General features: G+C 41.5%; 1 protein-coding gene across 1 annotated transcript; it reads right to left on the bottom strand.

The window, feature by feature from the left end:
• Positions 1-1,351: 1,351 nt before the first annotated feature.
• Positions 1,352-10,690, bottom strand: LOC124026615 (serine/threonine-protein kinase 35-like). The gene is made up of 3 exons (XM_046339487.1): positions 10,023-10,690; positions 7,045-7,805; positions 1,352-4,010 (listed from the first exon to the last, which is right to left on the bottom strand). The coding sequence occupies exons 1-2, from the start codon at positions 10,513-10,515 to the stop codon at positions 7,084-7,086; spliced, it is 1,215 nt and encodes a 404-aa protein (XP_046195443.1). The 5' UTR covers positions 10,516-10,690; the 3' UTR covers positions 1,352-4,010; positions 7,045-7,083.
• Positions 10,691-16,030: the final 5,340 nt, after the last annotated feature.

Here is a 16,030-nt window from a genome sequence, read left to right as displayed (position 1 = left end):
TTATTTAGTAAATATTTTCTTAACTCTATTTCTTGAACTGCATTGTTGGTTAAGTGCTTGTAACTAAGCATTTCACGGTAAGGTCTACACCTGCTATTTACGGCGCATGTGACAATTAAAATTTGATTTGAATATTTCCAAAACTAAAAGCATTTTATTTGGGACAAATCATTCATTCAACTAAATCTTGTAATGAATAATTTGGTAATTGAGCAAGTTGAGACTCAACAGCTTGGAGTAACCCTGGATTGTAAACTGTCATGGCCAAAACATATTGATACAACAGTAGCTCTGATGGGGAGAAGTCTGTCCATAATAAAGCACTGTCTAAACAGCACTAACAACAAGGCAGGTCCTACCAGCCCTCGTTTTGTCGCACCTGGACTACTGTTCAGTCATGTGGTTAGCTGCCACAGAGGGACTTTGTACTTTTCCTATTTGTCCAGGACAGGGCAGAATGCCTGGCCCTTAAATGTATACTAAGAGCTAACAATAATATGCATGTCAATCTCTCCTGGCTCAAAGTATAGGAGAGATAGACTTCATCACTACTTGTATTTTTAAGAGGTATTGACATGTTGAATGCACTAAGCTGTTTGTTTAAACTAATAGCACACAGCTCAGACACCCATAAATACCCCACAAGACATGCCACCAGGGGTCTCTTCACAGTCCCCAAGTCCAGAACAAACTATCGGAGATGCAGAGTACTACATAGAGCCATGACTACATGGAACTCTATTCCACGTCAAGTAACTCATGCAAGCAGGAAATATAAAAAACATAAATACACTTTATGGAACAGCGAGGACTGTGGAGACACGTGCACAGACAGACACGTGCACACAGACAGACACGTGCGCACAGACAGACACGTGCGCACAGACAGACACATGCATACACACACACATGGGTTTTGGTAGTAGATATGTGGTAGAGTAGTGGCCTGAGGGGGCACAATGTGTTGTGAAATGTTTTTTAAAATTGTATAACTGTCTTAATTTCACTGGATCCCAGGAAGAGTAGCTGGTGCCTTGGCAGGAACCAATGGGGATCCATAATAAATACAAAAAAGACAAGCCTCAAGGGAGACAGCTTCTCTTTGTAAAAGACTTGCCCCTTCCCAGCTCATTTTATATTTAATTTTTACTTAACTAGGCGATAATGATAATGTGAAAATATCCTTTGGGTATTGGGCTTAAGGCATGTTTAAACAAGCACAGGCATCATCTAACCATTATAAAAACCAATGCCAAAGTGCTTTGGTAGGAACTGCTTTACTGCAGTCTCACCAGGCAGACTACACACTTCCTAGAACTCTTACAGAAAGGACAAAAAAACAATGTTCTTTTTGTTCATAGACTTTATTGGAAGAGAAACCAAAAGACAACAATACCAAAGAGAAGTCTTCACTGAAGCTAACATCTCTAGTACGCTCTAAGACCAGACCAAGGACAGTGAATTCCATTGAAATGATAGGAAGTATAATTCACATCACAATAATATGGAGATTCCTCCTTTAAACCCTCAAGAGGAAGATGACAAGCAATAGCAAAAAATTAAAAACAGGTCAAACCTGCTTCGTTGCACAGTGTTTTTAGTGAGGGAAGGTTGCATAGAAGCTTGTTGTTTGAGTCACCAAATGGAACTATAAAATACTCGATCTCTGCATGATTGAGAAAGTAAAGAACATGAGACGAAAGTGCGCCTCTAATCAGCAGCAAACCACACGTTACTAAACATCGACAGGTAGATCTGTAATCGACCAAACCCAGCAGCAAAAGAAGAGTTAGTTTTACTGTACATCTGAGACTATTGGGATATTTGGTGTCACCTCTTGTACAGAAAACCTGCCACAGTACACTATAGGAATATTTTCAGTTGAGTAAAAAGATTGCATGAAGAGTTTGAAATAAACTGAATTAAAGTAGTATAAATAAGATTCTTAAAAAAAAAAAAAATAGTCTCTTATACTTGTCTCTATGGTCCCTTTCGTTAAATTAGGTATCTCAAAAAACAACAACAATTCTGACTGTGAGCTTGCTTACAGGTCATACAGTTTACCAACCCCGGGCAGAAAACAAGTAGTGGAACATGAGGTATATTTCTCAAGGGAAGGGTGGTCAAAACATGGCAGAAACCATAAGAGAAAGATGACCATTGTATTAGAAAGACAATTGCCTGCCTTAAAAGTAAGCTTCAGCTAAATGCAAACCAAACTCAAAATGGGTACAGACAACAAAAAAACCTAACTGACCCGTTCCACTTGTGTAAAATGACAGAAGTTGTGTAATTTGGATAACCCTTTAGATCTTAAGGTTAAACAAGAAATGACCCATTTTCTTTGCTTAAATGAAATCTAAGCAACAAATATGGAAAAAAATACTGTTAAATAGAACAGACAACTTATATAAACTTAGTTCTGATAGCAATGGGATTCGCAACCTTGCACTTCCCAAAGAATCAGAAAAATATATATACACAGACAAACATGATGGCTCAATTGAGGAAAGTCTCTGCAAACGTGCAGGCAAATGAGGTAGCATAATACAAAGGAGGATTGGAAACAAGTCTATACGGCTGCTTAGTGACTAAACCACAAAAGAGGAAAACACTTCCATGCAGAACTAAAAGTGATCTCAATTAATTGCAACGATTTACAAAGAAACAAAAATCTGAGATTGTAGTTTTGTTACGTAGTTAAAATTAACTTTGAACTAAAACAATTGTGAATTTCAGTCGATATTTCCTCCGATCAAAAGGTTACATTTCTCTAAATGTGATCAAGATTCTCAGTAATAGTCAACATCACTATCCCGAATAGAAAACCGTGCCATCCCGTGTTTGTCACACATTTGCGATATGTAAGATCCTCCCAGGTGTTTGGGAAGCTCAAAGATAAAATACCCTTCAACAAAATGGCTCAAAAAGAAAATCATTAAAAACATTTTTTTTATAGAACAAACAATCTTAAAACAGAATCAAATAGATCAATATGCTGCTCTTATGTAAAGTGTGAGATGGCAAAAACAATTCACAAAAATACATGACCAGTCAATATACTGAGTTGAGAGGAGAGGTGATGTAGGTGGTAGCCAGTCTCTTAGGAGCAATCCAACACAGTACACCTTAAACAGATTTTTTCTTTTAACCAACGACTGGGCTGAGTCTAAATCAAAGAATATCCCTATGGGTGATATCACCATATCCACAGCATCGATCTCATCACATCTCAAATGGCACCCATCGGCTTTAAATGCACACTTTCCAACCCCCCCCCCCCCCCCCCCCAAAAAGTCAAAATTCAAATGAAAGAAAACAATTAAAATGGTAATTTCAATCCCACTTTCAGATGATTATCAAGGCACAGTGGGGCATAATAAAAAAGGCTACTTGGATTTAAATCATTTAAGCAAAGGTGCACAGACCATCTGTAAGAAATATATATTTTCAGTCCACTGGTTTCAAATCAACAATTTGCTCAACATTTTGTGTCATGCCTTCAAGTGATGGACAAGCTAAAGGGAAACTGGATGAAAAGCTGTCAGTAGGATAATGTAGTTTGTCAATGGAAGATGGGGCAAGATGGTGGGGTGTCAGTGAAGCATGCACACAAAGTGGCCGAGGTGTTGAACATATATCAAACGTGTCTTGATACATAGTGCCACCGGTTCACAGGGTGAACCCAAAACAGACACATTCAGGACAAACAAACAAACAAACAAACATGGCCATCCTACTACAAAGCAGCAGATATAACAGGTATATCAATACAAATGGAGTACATGTGTAATCATTATTGTACAATTAATTTCAGGCCAAGTAAAACATTCCCTGTAAGAATATAGGTCGAGAACTGTACTGATAGAATACTAATTCCATTTGCGGTATCAATCAGCAGTTGGCTCGAATGCTTCCTTTTTCTTTTCTCACGGTAGATATTTCACAGTCTTCCAAAGTAAAGTGTACTTTCACTGATTCATTGGGTCCAGGAAGTTTGAAAGTGGTACCTGAGGAGACAAGGGGGAAAACATAAATAAATGCATAATTTAAGTCAGAGCTAACATGCAAAGAATGTTCAGTTAAAAGAAAAAGTGTATATATTCAATCAAAAAAACCCACACAAAAAACCCCAAAGGGGCACAGGAAAAAGAGATGTAGCCTTGTAGCTAGGCCTTCCAACCTCTCCATCACAAGGTTGTGTGGGTGGCAGGAGGAGGAGTTCAGGGCCAAGACAAAATAAAACAATCTAAAACCACAATTGAGAGCATTCACACCTAACCATAAACAACTTAATCTCAATGACTAAGCTATTAAAAAACGTACTGTTATGTCAAGCCAGCTGACTTTTTCAGTTGCATAACCTAAATGGGTTGCGTGACCTAAATGTGTGGCTTAAGCGCAAATGGGTCAGCGGCAGCTAGCGTGAGACATTAAAACACTAGAGGCTCTTAACACTGCACACAGAAATCCTTCTCTGAATGCGGGCCAGGCTAAACAAACACCCAGGTCTTTCACACTGGCCATACGGAGGACATTGAAACTGGTCAAACCACCAGCTAGTCTGAGGGGCTATACACTCACCAGTGTGTTTACATAGTCTGAAAGACAGGCATGGAGTGTGTAAAAACAGATTGATAAACAGCCATATTCACTACAATAAATACATTAATCTTACTATAGCCTACAAAACCAGACTTGTGGCCTAGGTCAGTGTTTAGTATTGCTGAGTCAATGCAGCAGTCCTGCTGCAGACCATTACCAGGCTACTACCTACATGTCCCACTCACCTGCAGCAGCCACTGCAGTGGGACCACTGTCTGGGTCTGAGCCACAAACCCCAGCTGACTGAAACTTTGCCCTAACATGACACGAAGACGCAATAGCACTGTTTATCATATCATTACTCAGCAAGAACACAACCCAGTAATAGGGTCATATTTGGGTTGAATGTGACATCACCTTAAATATGAAGAGGCTAGTTTGTGACAGTGTGATTTTGTTAGTTAGGCACTGCACTGGAATTTTTATTAACTTGATTACAGATACCATTTTCCAGACATGACAACCTTGCTTCTTCTAAGTCCTGGCTTCCTGATAGAAGGTACTATAAAAGGGATAAGGAACGGGTAAAAGGAGAACTAACCTTTTCCTGAAGAAAACCTCTATTTGTGATGTAAATGGCTTGTTATAGAAGGGTCCAGACTCTTTTTTTGTGTTTTTTTTTTTGTGGAAACTTTGCCCAGCTGCGATTCACTTCCTCATTGCTTGTTGTGCGGTATCGGGACACACAAAAGACATGGAACAAAAAAAACACCCACCCACCTTTTCGAAACGGACACACACTCAGTATAGTGATGCAAGTCTTTAGATGTTGTAAACATTAAATTGTGTCATTACAAACTTTATCCGCAACGTTATTATCAATTTTGGTTGAGTCGTTTCCCCCTCGCAGTTGTGGAGGCCGAGTGTGTCTTTAGTACAGACACAGCCCACACAGCACAGCTGGTAGAGGAATCGGCATGTGATGCACAAAATGGAATATAGCGGATAAAGTTTGGAATGACAATTTCATGTATAATACATCTAAAGACCACCACTCTACTGAGTGTGTCCGTTTCTAAAAGGACGTATTTGGGTGTTTTTTGTTCATGTACTTTACGTGCCTTGATACTACACGAGTAAGTTAATTGTTTCAGAAAAACAAGACCCCCATCCCCCCAAAAATGGAAAAGTCTGAACCCTTCTATAAAACATGACATTTATATCAAAAAGGAATAGGAAAATTCTACCTGAACTTTAGTGACAGTAGCTCCACCGGGGAGGGTCGAATTCTACAGTCGGAGTACAGTCACTTGTATGTGAATTATTAAGACTCATGAGAGATTTAAATCCACATGGTCCTTTGCTGAAGGAAGGCCTGGGTTCTATAATATTTTATTAGGATCCCCATGAATCAATCCAGAGTAATTTTAGTATTCCATATATTGTGCAGTTATTTGAAATCCATTGCGTTTACCACTGAGGACTGAGGACTGTATGCAGATTGTCATTGTTTGGCTGCCAGTGGCAGATTCTTGCCTACTGATTGCTCACCAACCTGTTATGTAACTGGTTTAAAGGGGATTTAAAGCCTCAGCTCTCTGTCCATGGAGATTTTTTAATTGAACCTGTATTTAACTAGGCAAGTCAGTTAAGAACAAATTCTTATTTACAATGGTGGATTACTGGGGAACAGTGGATTAACTGCCTTGTTGAGGGGCAGAATGACAGATTTTTACCTTGTCAGCTCGGGATTCGATCCAGCAACCTTTCGGTTACTGGCCCAACACTCTAATCACTAGGCTACCTGCGCTCCATGCTACTATGAACTTCACATGTTGGTGGTCATGGAAATGACCCTCACACAAACACAGTCTATATCTACTGAGAACAGCGCTCTTCTCTACACATGGATACACCCATAGAGGACATACAGTACACGCTGTTCAGTCAAGCCCTGACATAATCCAAGCAGTTTCCCATAAGGAGTATTGACTTATCAGAACAGGAAACACAAACTGCTGTTAAGTTTTTCCTAAGTGGTGTTATGAACAAAACAAGTCAAGGATGCAGTTATATGCAAGACGTGCCTTGATTATAAAAAATGTATTACATTTTCCATTAATTAATCTCTTTGCACGTATGTTTTCACTAGTGTCTCTCTACATAGAAATAACTCTGCCCTTCAGCTGGGATGAGGAAGAAAGCCCTGGACTCCTCAACCAGTTTAAACTGCCGGAGCTAAAGGAATTCAGTTGAAAACATCTGGGGAGCAGGCAGCACAAACATTTGGAACTTATGAGCCGATGCCCTGACCAGAACCTTCTGTCACTATGCATACCTCTCTACTGGGCTACGGAGACATCTTTCAAAGCCAATCTGTCAACAGAACAGTGCTTGTGGATAATAAAGTACATCTAGACAAAACAACCAGCGTGAAACAACCATTGATTGTAGACAATGCAAAAACAAGACAAAAGATTAAAATGTATGGATAAGTACCTGGGGAAGAGTTCTAGTTCCGATGCTCGGGGGGGGGGGTCACGCAGCACATGTGAGCTGGTCCATCCTGTTGTGTAGCTCAAGCGCATCGGGACGGTCCTGTGGGTTGACCGACAGCATGTCCTGCAAAAGTTTCTTCACCCCATCTGACATGGAGGACTTGCGCTTCTGCGGGATGTTCAGTACCATCTTTGGGTTCTCTAGCAGTGCCTCGCCAACTGGCACGATGTCGGTGCCCTGCCTCACGTAAGTTCCCAGCAGCTCGCGCTTGGACTCAGCGTCGATAAAGGTGATCCGCTCCAGCATTGCCCAGATGATGATGCCAAGGGCGAAGATGTCCGCCTTGGCCGTGTAGTGGCCCTCCCACACCTCGGGTGCCATGTAGAAGTCTGAGCCGCATGCCGACGACAACCAGAACTTGTTGACGTTGACAACGTTTTTATTCTTGTCTTCGCCCTCGTCGTCCTTCCCAGCGCCCCCTAGGCCAGCACACACCTTGCTGAGGCCGAAATCGGCGACTTTGAGAACTGGTGTCCCCGACTTTTCAGAGATGAGGATGTTGTCAGGCTTGAGGTCTCGGTGGACAATGTTGTTTTCATGCAGGAAGGCCACGGCACTGGTGAGCTGGAGCATGAAACTGTTGTTGGTCAGCGGGTTGGGTCGTCGCGACAGGATGAACTGGTTCAGGTCTCCACCTTCACAGAACTCCATGACGAACCAAAGGTAGCAGGGCTCCTCTGGGTGGCTCAGCACTCGCTCACCTGCAATGGATGGACATGAATCAAAAAAAGTGCAGCAGTACTAAACAGTAAAACAAACCCCTACCTTACAGAACCATGGATACCAAATGAGCCACTATTGTGAAAAATAAAGGAAATAAACAGATGAATGATTAGCTTGACAAAAAGACAATCATGACCAGGTTCTCTTTTCTGATCACAGTTTAATACCCAAACTGGATAATATTACAAAATGTACACATAAGATGCTTTAATTACAAAATCCTTCGCCACAGCATTGCCAAGGAAGTCATATTGGACATTTCAGTCTATAACCTCAGTTAATCCAACTCCCATTATCTAGGGTGTGTGTGTTCCAGGAAAAAAGGTTGTGACAAGCTGCAAAATATAGGAATTACAAGTGGGCTAGGCTGTTAAAAAAAACAGGTTTGGAGTAGCTTTAATGTTCTCTTGTTTGTATACTGTCAACACAATGCCGTCTAACAGGAACAGATATGACTATGGTGCTACACAAACTTCTTATAAGCCTAATATTAACCTAGGCCTACATTAATACATATTAACCTAGGCCTACATTAATACATATTAACCTAGGCCTACATTAATACATATTAACCTAGGCCTACATTAATACATATTAACCTAGGCCTACATTAATACATATTAACCTAGGCCTACATTAATACATATTAACCTAGGCTATATTATAGACAGTGATATCTGCAACTGCTTTCTTCACTATGCCTCTGTTACTTGAACAACAATCTAACCTTGAGCAACTTCATGCAAAGCTTTGTAACAAAGCATGACCTCAAGAAATCAGAAGGAATGTTTATCAAATGGATCCCCATTTAAAGACAAACGGTGCTAAAGGGTTAAACACAACATTAATGAGGCAATAAAATCAGGCAAACTGTGATCCTATCATAGGTACTAATTTGAATACAAACAAGAGAAACTACTTCACATGACAAGGCAGTTGAACTTGTGAGTGGAAAGAGTGGTAAAGAATGCACTCATAGCAAACTGTCAAGACCTTGACCCACTATAAAATACAGCAATTATGCCTACCAGAAACTAGGGCTGTGACAATAGCCTTATTGCGATATTCTTTCCATGGCAAAAATGAAAACACGAAGCAGACCTTATTCTTTAGTCCTTTAAAACCTGATACATGCTAAATATTGTGTGCCCTACCTGGGGACAATAAATAAATGTGACTAGATGACACCATAATTAATGTTTGTTTACAACATTAGGGCGGTTGTTAAAACCTGTTCGTGTTTTATTTCCTTACCACAATACTAATGAGTATCGTGATTACTGGTATCGTCCTGGTCATACTTGAAAACAGGATACAATTATCTACGTGCGAAGAACGAGAACCTCAATCATTAGCTGTCCTCTGTGGATAAATGATCCCACTCGAATAAGTATTTTAAATACTGATTCCATCACCAAATAAAGTGGTATATAACTGTACGCAAGTAAACGTAAGGCTTCAAAACAAAAAGCAAATCGACATTCTATACTGTAATGAAAACAAATATTTCAGGGTGAACCCTAGGGCTTACAGAGTATGGTATGGCCTGGCTAATAGCACTTGCATAACAGAGAGGGCCAGCATTGTGACAAGAGGGCGACACAACCATTTAAGAGGCTTCCATTCAGTGAGCCAAGATGACGACACTCACAAAGACCCCCAATGAGAGCTGGTACGTGACACCAACTCACGTATCTCAAATGGCTTTGCTCAAAAGCATTCCGATTGAAGTATTCACGTAAAAAACAGCTCCCAAGACCGGACAATAACTGATGCAATTGCTGCTTCATTGTAACATCGTTTCCAAGCATTTCACTTCAACCTGACCTAGGCTATACCGTCTCGACTGATCTTGAAAATGACCGGTGAGCGTCAAAATCTACGGTGTTCATACTACTAGAATATTAAAAACGTCCCAGTCTAGTGGATATGATAATCAATTGCTTGACAAAAAGAGGCCACTATAATACATCTAAATTAGGTTGCATCATCACTGGAGGACAAAAATAAATAATCGCTTCCACGCATTGGTTTCATTTGACACTTTCGTTGAACTGACTAGACAATGGAACCGACACAAAATGCCCACCATATACCACAAGACAGCTGCCGGCATAGAGAAATGACGTAACGTGAATTGATATATAGAACTATATGGAACTGTGATTTCCACACAATCATCATAGGCAGCATACCTTTTAATGACGTCTCCACCAACCGCAAGTATTGTTTGGATTTCTTGTTCCCATGACTCATTTTCTGAGCCATACCGTTTCTTTGTAGCACACATTCTTCCAATTGCACCACATTCTCGTGTCGTTTCTCAAGGCTAGCCAGGGCCCAGAATTCTGCCAAGGCAAGCTCGACATTTTCTGGTGCATCGCATCGAAGTTTCTTTACTGCAACGCTTGCACCCGACCTCCGTGCAATGGCTTCATAGACCACGCCATAGCTGCCCCTTCCGACCTCACGGAGTAAACTGTACCGCGGAGCCATGACCTTTCGCTCCAAACTCCAATTTTTGATAAAGCCAGCGTCATCCTCCATGGCATCATTGTCGTCTGTATTCCCAACACTCAAAGATCTTAGGACGTTTGCATTTTCCCTTTTCGCAGACGCATCTTGCGTATCAGTTATTTTGGCTCTCACACTCCTCGCCCGTCTACGTCTGTTGTCACCTGTATCCATGGATGTCTTCACGTTAAAAGCGAATACACGAGGAAATGAGGTATACACTGCTTTCCTTTCATACCTTTCGACTAAAAAGCAAACGAACGCTTGTTATTTATACACCTTCCAATGTTTGTGAGGATGATTTGATTACACTGCTCAATGGCGTTCTCACACAATCAATATCTGAGCCTAGCGGAGCAAAAATTAAAGGAGGGGAGGGCAAATCTCAAGACTATACCATTCTCTTAAAGTAGGGGTGTAGGAATGAGGTCATGGGAAATTAAAACAACAATGCTTTCTCTACTTTTGCTGGTTTAAACATTTGCCAGTGAATGCATTTCTAGTATAAAACCTCCAATAAACTAGGCCTACATAACAAATTGCGCAACAGCAAACGTTATTTATAATTGATAAGAATGATGCTGGCATTGTTAACAGGAGGCCCTTTCTTCAATTCGGCTTCTTGAAATATGTCCAATGCCTTTAAAACAGCCTACTTTTATCAACAATTAAATTACGCAATAGAACTCATACTTTGGATGAAAATTGCGTGCACATCCGGGACAATCTTACATTTTTACAAGTGTCCTGGACACATGTATGTACTCCCCCCTCATGTTTTCCCCATATGGCTTCTTCCTTCCAGCATGGTCTTCAACGTGGGTGCATCTCCTTGCAGGAGAACACGTGAGGGAGCACACGCAGCCCTGCCCCAGGGTAGCTGGACAGGAAATCAAATCAAATTTGAGTCGTGACGTACAGTGCAGTTGATCAATATCAATAATAAGTAAAATAGTAAAATAGAAAATAACAAGTACCTGTACAAGGACCTGGCATCCTTTCACTCCCTCCTCTCTACATTTTCCTCCTCTGTCTCTGCTGCTAAAGCCACTTTCTACCACTCTAAATTCCAAGCATCTGCCTCTAACCCTAGGAAGCTCTTTGCCACCTTCTCCTCCCTCCTGAATCCTCCTCCCCCTCCCCCCCCTCCTCCCTCTCTGCAGATGACTTCGTCAACCATTTTGAAAAGAAGGTCGACGACACCCGATCCTCGTTTGCTAAGTCAAACGACACCGCTGGTTCTGCTCACACTGCCCTAGCCTGTGCTCTGACCTCTTTCTCCCCTCTCTCTCCAGATGAAATCTCGCGTCTTGTGACGGCCGGCCGCCCAACAACCTGCCCGCTCGACCCTATCCCCTCCTCTCTTCTCCAGACCATTTCCGGAGACCTTCTCCCTTACCTCACCTCGCTCATCAACTTATCCCTGACCGCTGGCTACGTCCCTTCCGTCTTCAAGAGAGCGAGAGTTGCACCCCTTCTGAAAAAACCTACACTCGATCCCTCCGATGTTAACAACTACAGACCAGTATCCCTTCTTTCTTTTCTCTCCAAAACTCTTGAACGTGCCGTCCTTGGTCAGCTCTCCCGCTATCTCTCTCAGAATGACCTTCTTGATCCAAATCAGTCAGGTTTCAAGACTAGTCATTCAACTGAGACTGCTCTTCTCTGTATCACGGAGGCGCTCCGCACTGCTAAAGCTAACTCTCTCTCCTCTGCTCTCATCCTTCTAGACCTATCGGCTGCCTTCGATACTGTGAACCATCAGATCCTCCTCTCCACCCTCTCCGAGTTGGGCATCTCCGGCGCGGCCCACGCTTGGATTGCGTCCTACCTGACAGGTCGCTCCTACCAGGTGGCGTGGCGAGAATCTGTCTCCTCACCACGCGCTCTCACCACTGGTGTCCCCCAGGGCTCTGTTCTAGGCCCTCTCCTATTCTCGCTATACACCAAGTCACTTGGCTCTGTCATAACCTCACATGGTCTCTCCTATCATTGCTATGCAGACGACACACAATTAATCTTCTCCTTTCCCCCTTCTGATGACCAGGTGGCGAATCGCATCTCTGCATGTCTGGCAGACATATCAGTGTGGATGACGGATCACCACCTCAAGCTGAACTTCGGCAAGACGGAGCTGCTCTTCCTCCCGGGGAAGGACTGCCCGTTCCATGATCTCGCCATCACGGTTGACAACTCCATTGTGTCCTCCTCCCAGAGCGCTAAAGAACCTTGGCGTGATCCTGGACAACACCCTGTCGTTCTCAACTAACATCGAGGCGGTGGCCCGTTCCTGTAGGTTCATGCTCTACAACATCCGCAGAGTACGACCCTGCCTCACACAGGAAGCGGCGCAGGTCCTAATCCAGGCACTTGTCATCTCCCGTCTGGATTACTACAACTCGCTGTTGGCTGGGCTCCCTGCCTGTGCCATTAAACCCCTACAACTCATCCAGAACGCCGCAGCCCGTCTAGTGTTCAACCTTCCCAAGTTCTCTCACGTCACCCCGCTCCTCCGCTCTCTCCACTGGCTTCCAGTTGAAGCTCGCATCCGCTACAAGACCATGGTGCTTGCCTACGGAGCTGTGAGGGGAACGGCACCTCAGTACCTCCAGGCTCTGATCAGGCCCTACACCCAAATAAGGGCACTGCGTTCATCCACCTCTGGCCTGCTAGCCTCCCTACCACTGAGGAAGTACAGTTCCCGCTCAGCCCAGTCAAAACTGTTCGCTGCTCTGGCTCCCCAATGGTGGAACAAACTCCCTCACGACGCCAGGACAGCGGAGTCAATCACCACCTTCCGGATACACCTGAAACCCCACCTCTTTAAGGAATACTTAGGATAGGATAAAGTAATCCTTCTCACCCCCCCCCTTAAAATATTTAGATGCACTATTGTAAAGTGGCTGTTCCACTGGATGTCATAAGGTGAATGCACCAATTTGTAAGTCGCTCTGGATAAGAGCGTCTGCTAAATGACTTAAATGTAAATGTAAGTAGGCCTAATATAAGTAAATATAAGAGGTAGTATACATATAATAATGGGATGTATTTACAAATATAAAGTGGGTTGTTTTTTTAACCTTTTTAACTAAGCAAGTCAGTTAAGAACAAATTCTTATTTACAATGACGGTCAAACCCTAACGACGCTGGGCCAATTGTGCTCCACCCTATGGGACTCCCAATCACAGCTGGTTGTGATACAGCCTGGAATCGAACCAGGGTCTGTAGTGACACCTCTAGCTCTGAGAGGCAGTGCCTTAGGCTGCTGCATCACTCTGGAGCCTGGTAGTGACAAATGTTATTTGTTACATGCTTCTTAGATTGTAGACTAACAGTGAAACGCTTACTTATGGGTCCCTTTTCAACAATGCAGAGTTAAAGATAAGACAAAAATCCCCCCCCCCCCAAAAAAATATTATCCAAGAAAAAAACGAATAATAATTGAAATAGTGATACAAGGAATATATACATAGTGAATAACGAATAAAAAATAATTAGCAAAAATAACATGCTATATACTGTATAGGGAGTAGAAAACAACATGCTATATACTGTATAGGGAGTAGAAAACGACATGCTATATACTGTATAGGGAGTAGAAAACAACATGCTATATACTGTATAGGGAGTAGAAAACAACATGCTATATACTGTATAGGGAGTAGAAAACGACATGGCTACATACTGTATAGGGAGTAGAAAACGACATGGCTACATACTGTATAGGGAGTAGAAAACGACATGGCTACATACTGTATAGGGAGTAGACATGGCTACATACTGTATAGGGAGTAGAAAACGACATGGCTACATACTGTATAGGGAGTAGAAAACGACATGGCTACATACTGTATAGGGAGTAGAAAACGACATGGCTACATACTGTATAGGAGTAGAAAACGACATGGCTACATACTGTATAGGGAGTAGAAAACGACATGGCTACATACTGTATAGTAGAAAACGACATGGCTACATACTGTATAGGGAGTAGAAAACGACATGGCTACATACTGTATAGGGAGTAGAAAACGACATGGCTACATACTGTATAGGGAGTAGAAAACGACATGGCTACATACTGTATAGGGAGTAGAAAACGACATGGCTACATACTGTATAGGGAGTAGAAAACAACATGCTATATACTGTATAGGGAGTAGAAAACAACATGCTATATACTGTATAGGGAGTAGAAAACAACATGCTATATACTGTATAGGGAGTAGAAAACAACATGCTATATACTGTATAGGGAGTAGAAAACAACATGCTATATACTGTATAGGGAGTAGAAAACAACATGCTATATACTGTATAGGGGTAGAAAACAACATGCTATATACTGTATAGGGAGTAGAAAACAACATGCTATATACTGTATAGGAGTAGAAAACAACATGCTATATACTGTATAGGAGTAGAAAACAACATGCTATATACTGTATAGGGAGTAGAAAACGACATGGCTACATACTGTATAGGGAGTAGAAAACAACATGCTATATACTGTATAGGGAGTAGAAAACAACATGCTATATACTGTATAGGGAGTAGAAAACAACATGCTATATACTGTATAGGGAGTAGAAAACAACATGCTATATACTGTATAGGGAGTAGAAAACAACATGCTATATACTGTATAGGGAGTAGAAAACAACATGCTATATACTGTATAGGGAGTAGAAAACAACATGCTATATACTGTATAGGGAGTAGAAAACAACATGCTATATACTGTATAGGGAGTAGAAAACAACATGCTATATACTGTATAGGGAGTAGAAAACAACATGCTATATACTGTATAGGGAGTAGAAAACAACATGCTATATACTGTATAGGGAGTAGAAAACAACATGCTATATACTGTATAGGGAGTAGAAAACAACATGCTATATACTGTATAGGGAGTAGAAAACAACATGCTATATACTGTATAGGGAGTAGAAAACAACATGCTATATACTGTATAGGGAGTAGAAAACAACATGCTATATACTGTATAGGGAGTAGAAAACAACATGCTATATACTGTATAGGGAGTAGAAAACAACATGCTATATACTGTATAGGGAGTAGAAAACAACATGCTATATACTGTATAGGGAGTAGAAAACAACATGCTATATACTGTATAGGGAGTAGAAAACAACATGCTATATACTGTATAGGGAGTAGAAAACAACATGCTATATACTGTATAGGGAGTAGAAAACAACATGCTATATACTGTATAGGGAGTAGAAAACAACATGCTATATACTGTATAGGGAGTAGAAAACAACATGCTATATACTGTATAGGGAGTAGAAAACAACATGCTATATACTGTATGCTATATACTGTATAGGGAGTAGAAAACAACATGCTATATACTGTATAGGGAGTAGAAAACAACATGCTTATACTGTATAGGGAGTAGAAAACAACATGCTATATACTGTATAGGGAGTAGAAAACAACATGCTATATACTGTATAGGAAGTAGAAAACAACATGCTATATACTGTATAGGGAGTAGAAAACAACATGGCTATATACTGTATCGGGAGTAGAAAACGACATGGCTACATACTGTATCGGGAGTAGAAAACGACATGGCTACATACTGTATCGGGAGTAGAAAACAACATGCTATATACTGTATAGGGAGGAACCTTGCCCTCCATTTGTCAAATCTGA

The sequence above is a fragment of the Oncorhynchus gorbuscha genome, linkage group LG03 (assembly GCF_021184085.1).
Source record: "Oncorhynchus gorbuscha isolate QuinsamMale2020 ecotype Even-year linkage group LG03, OgorEven_v1.0, whole genome shotgun sequence".
Classification (NCBI taxonomy): domain Eukaryota; kingdom Metazoa; phylum Chordata; class Actinopteri; order Salmoniformes; family Salmonidae; genus Oncorhynchus; species Oncorhynchus gorbuscha.
This window is presented reverse-complemented; position numbering and strand designations above follow the sequence as displayed.

Bases quoted from the DNA above. Each gene is read 5' to 3' on its own strand.
- LOC124026615 (XM_046339487.1), bottom strand. From the start codon at position 10,515: ATGGATACAGGTGACAACAGACGTAGACGGGCGAGGAGTGTGAGAGCC. The intron at 7,806-10,022 runs GTATGCTGCCTA...CATCCATTGCAG, and splicing joins GGTGGAGACGTCATTAAAAG to GTGAGCGAGTGCTGAGCCAC.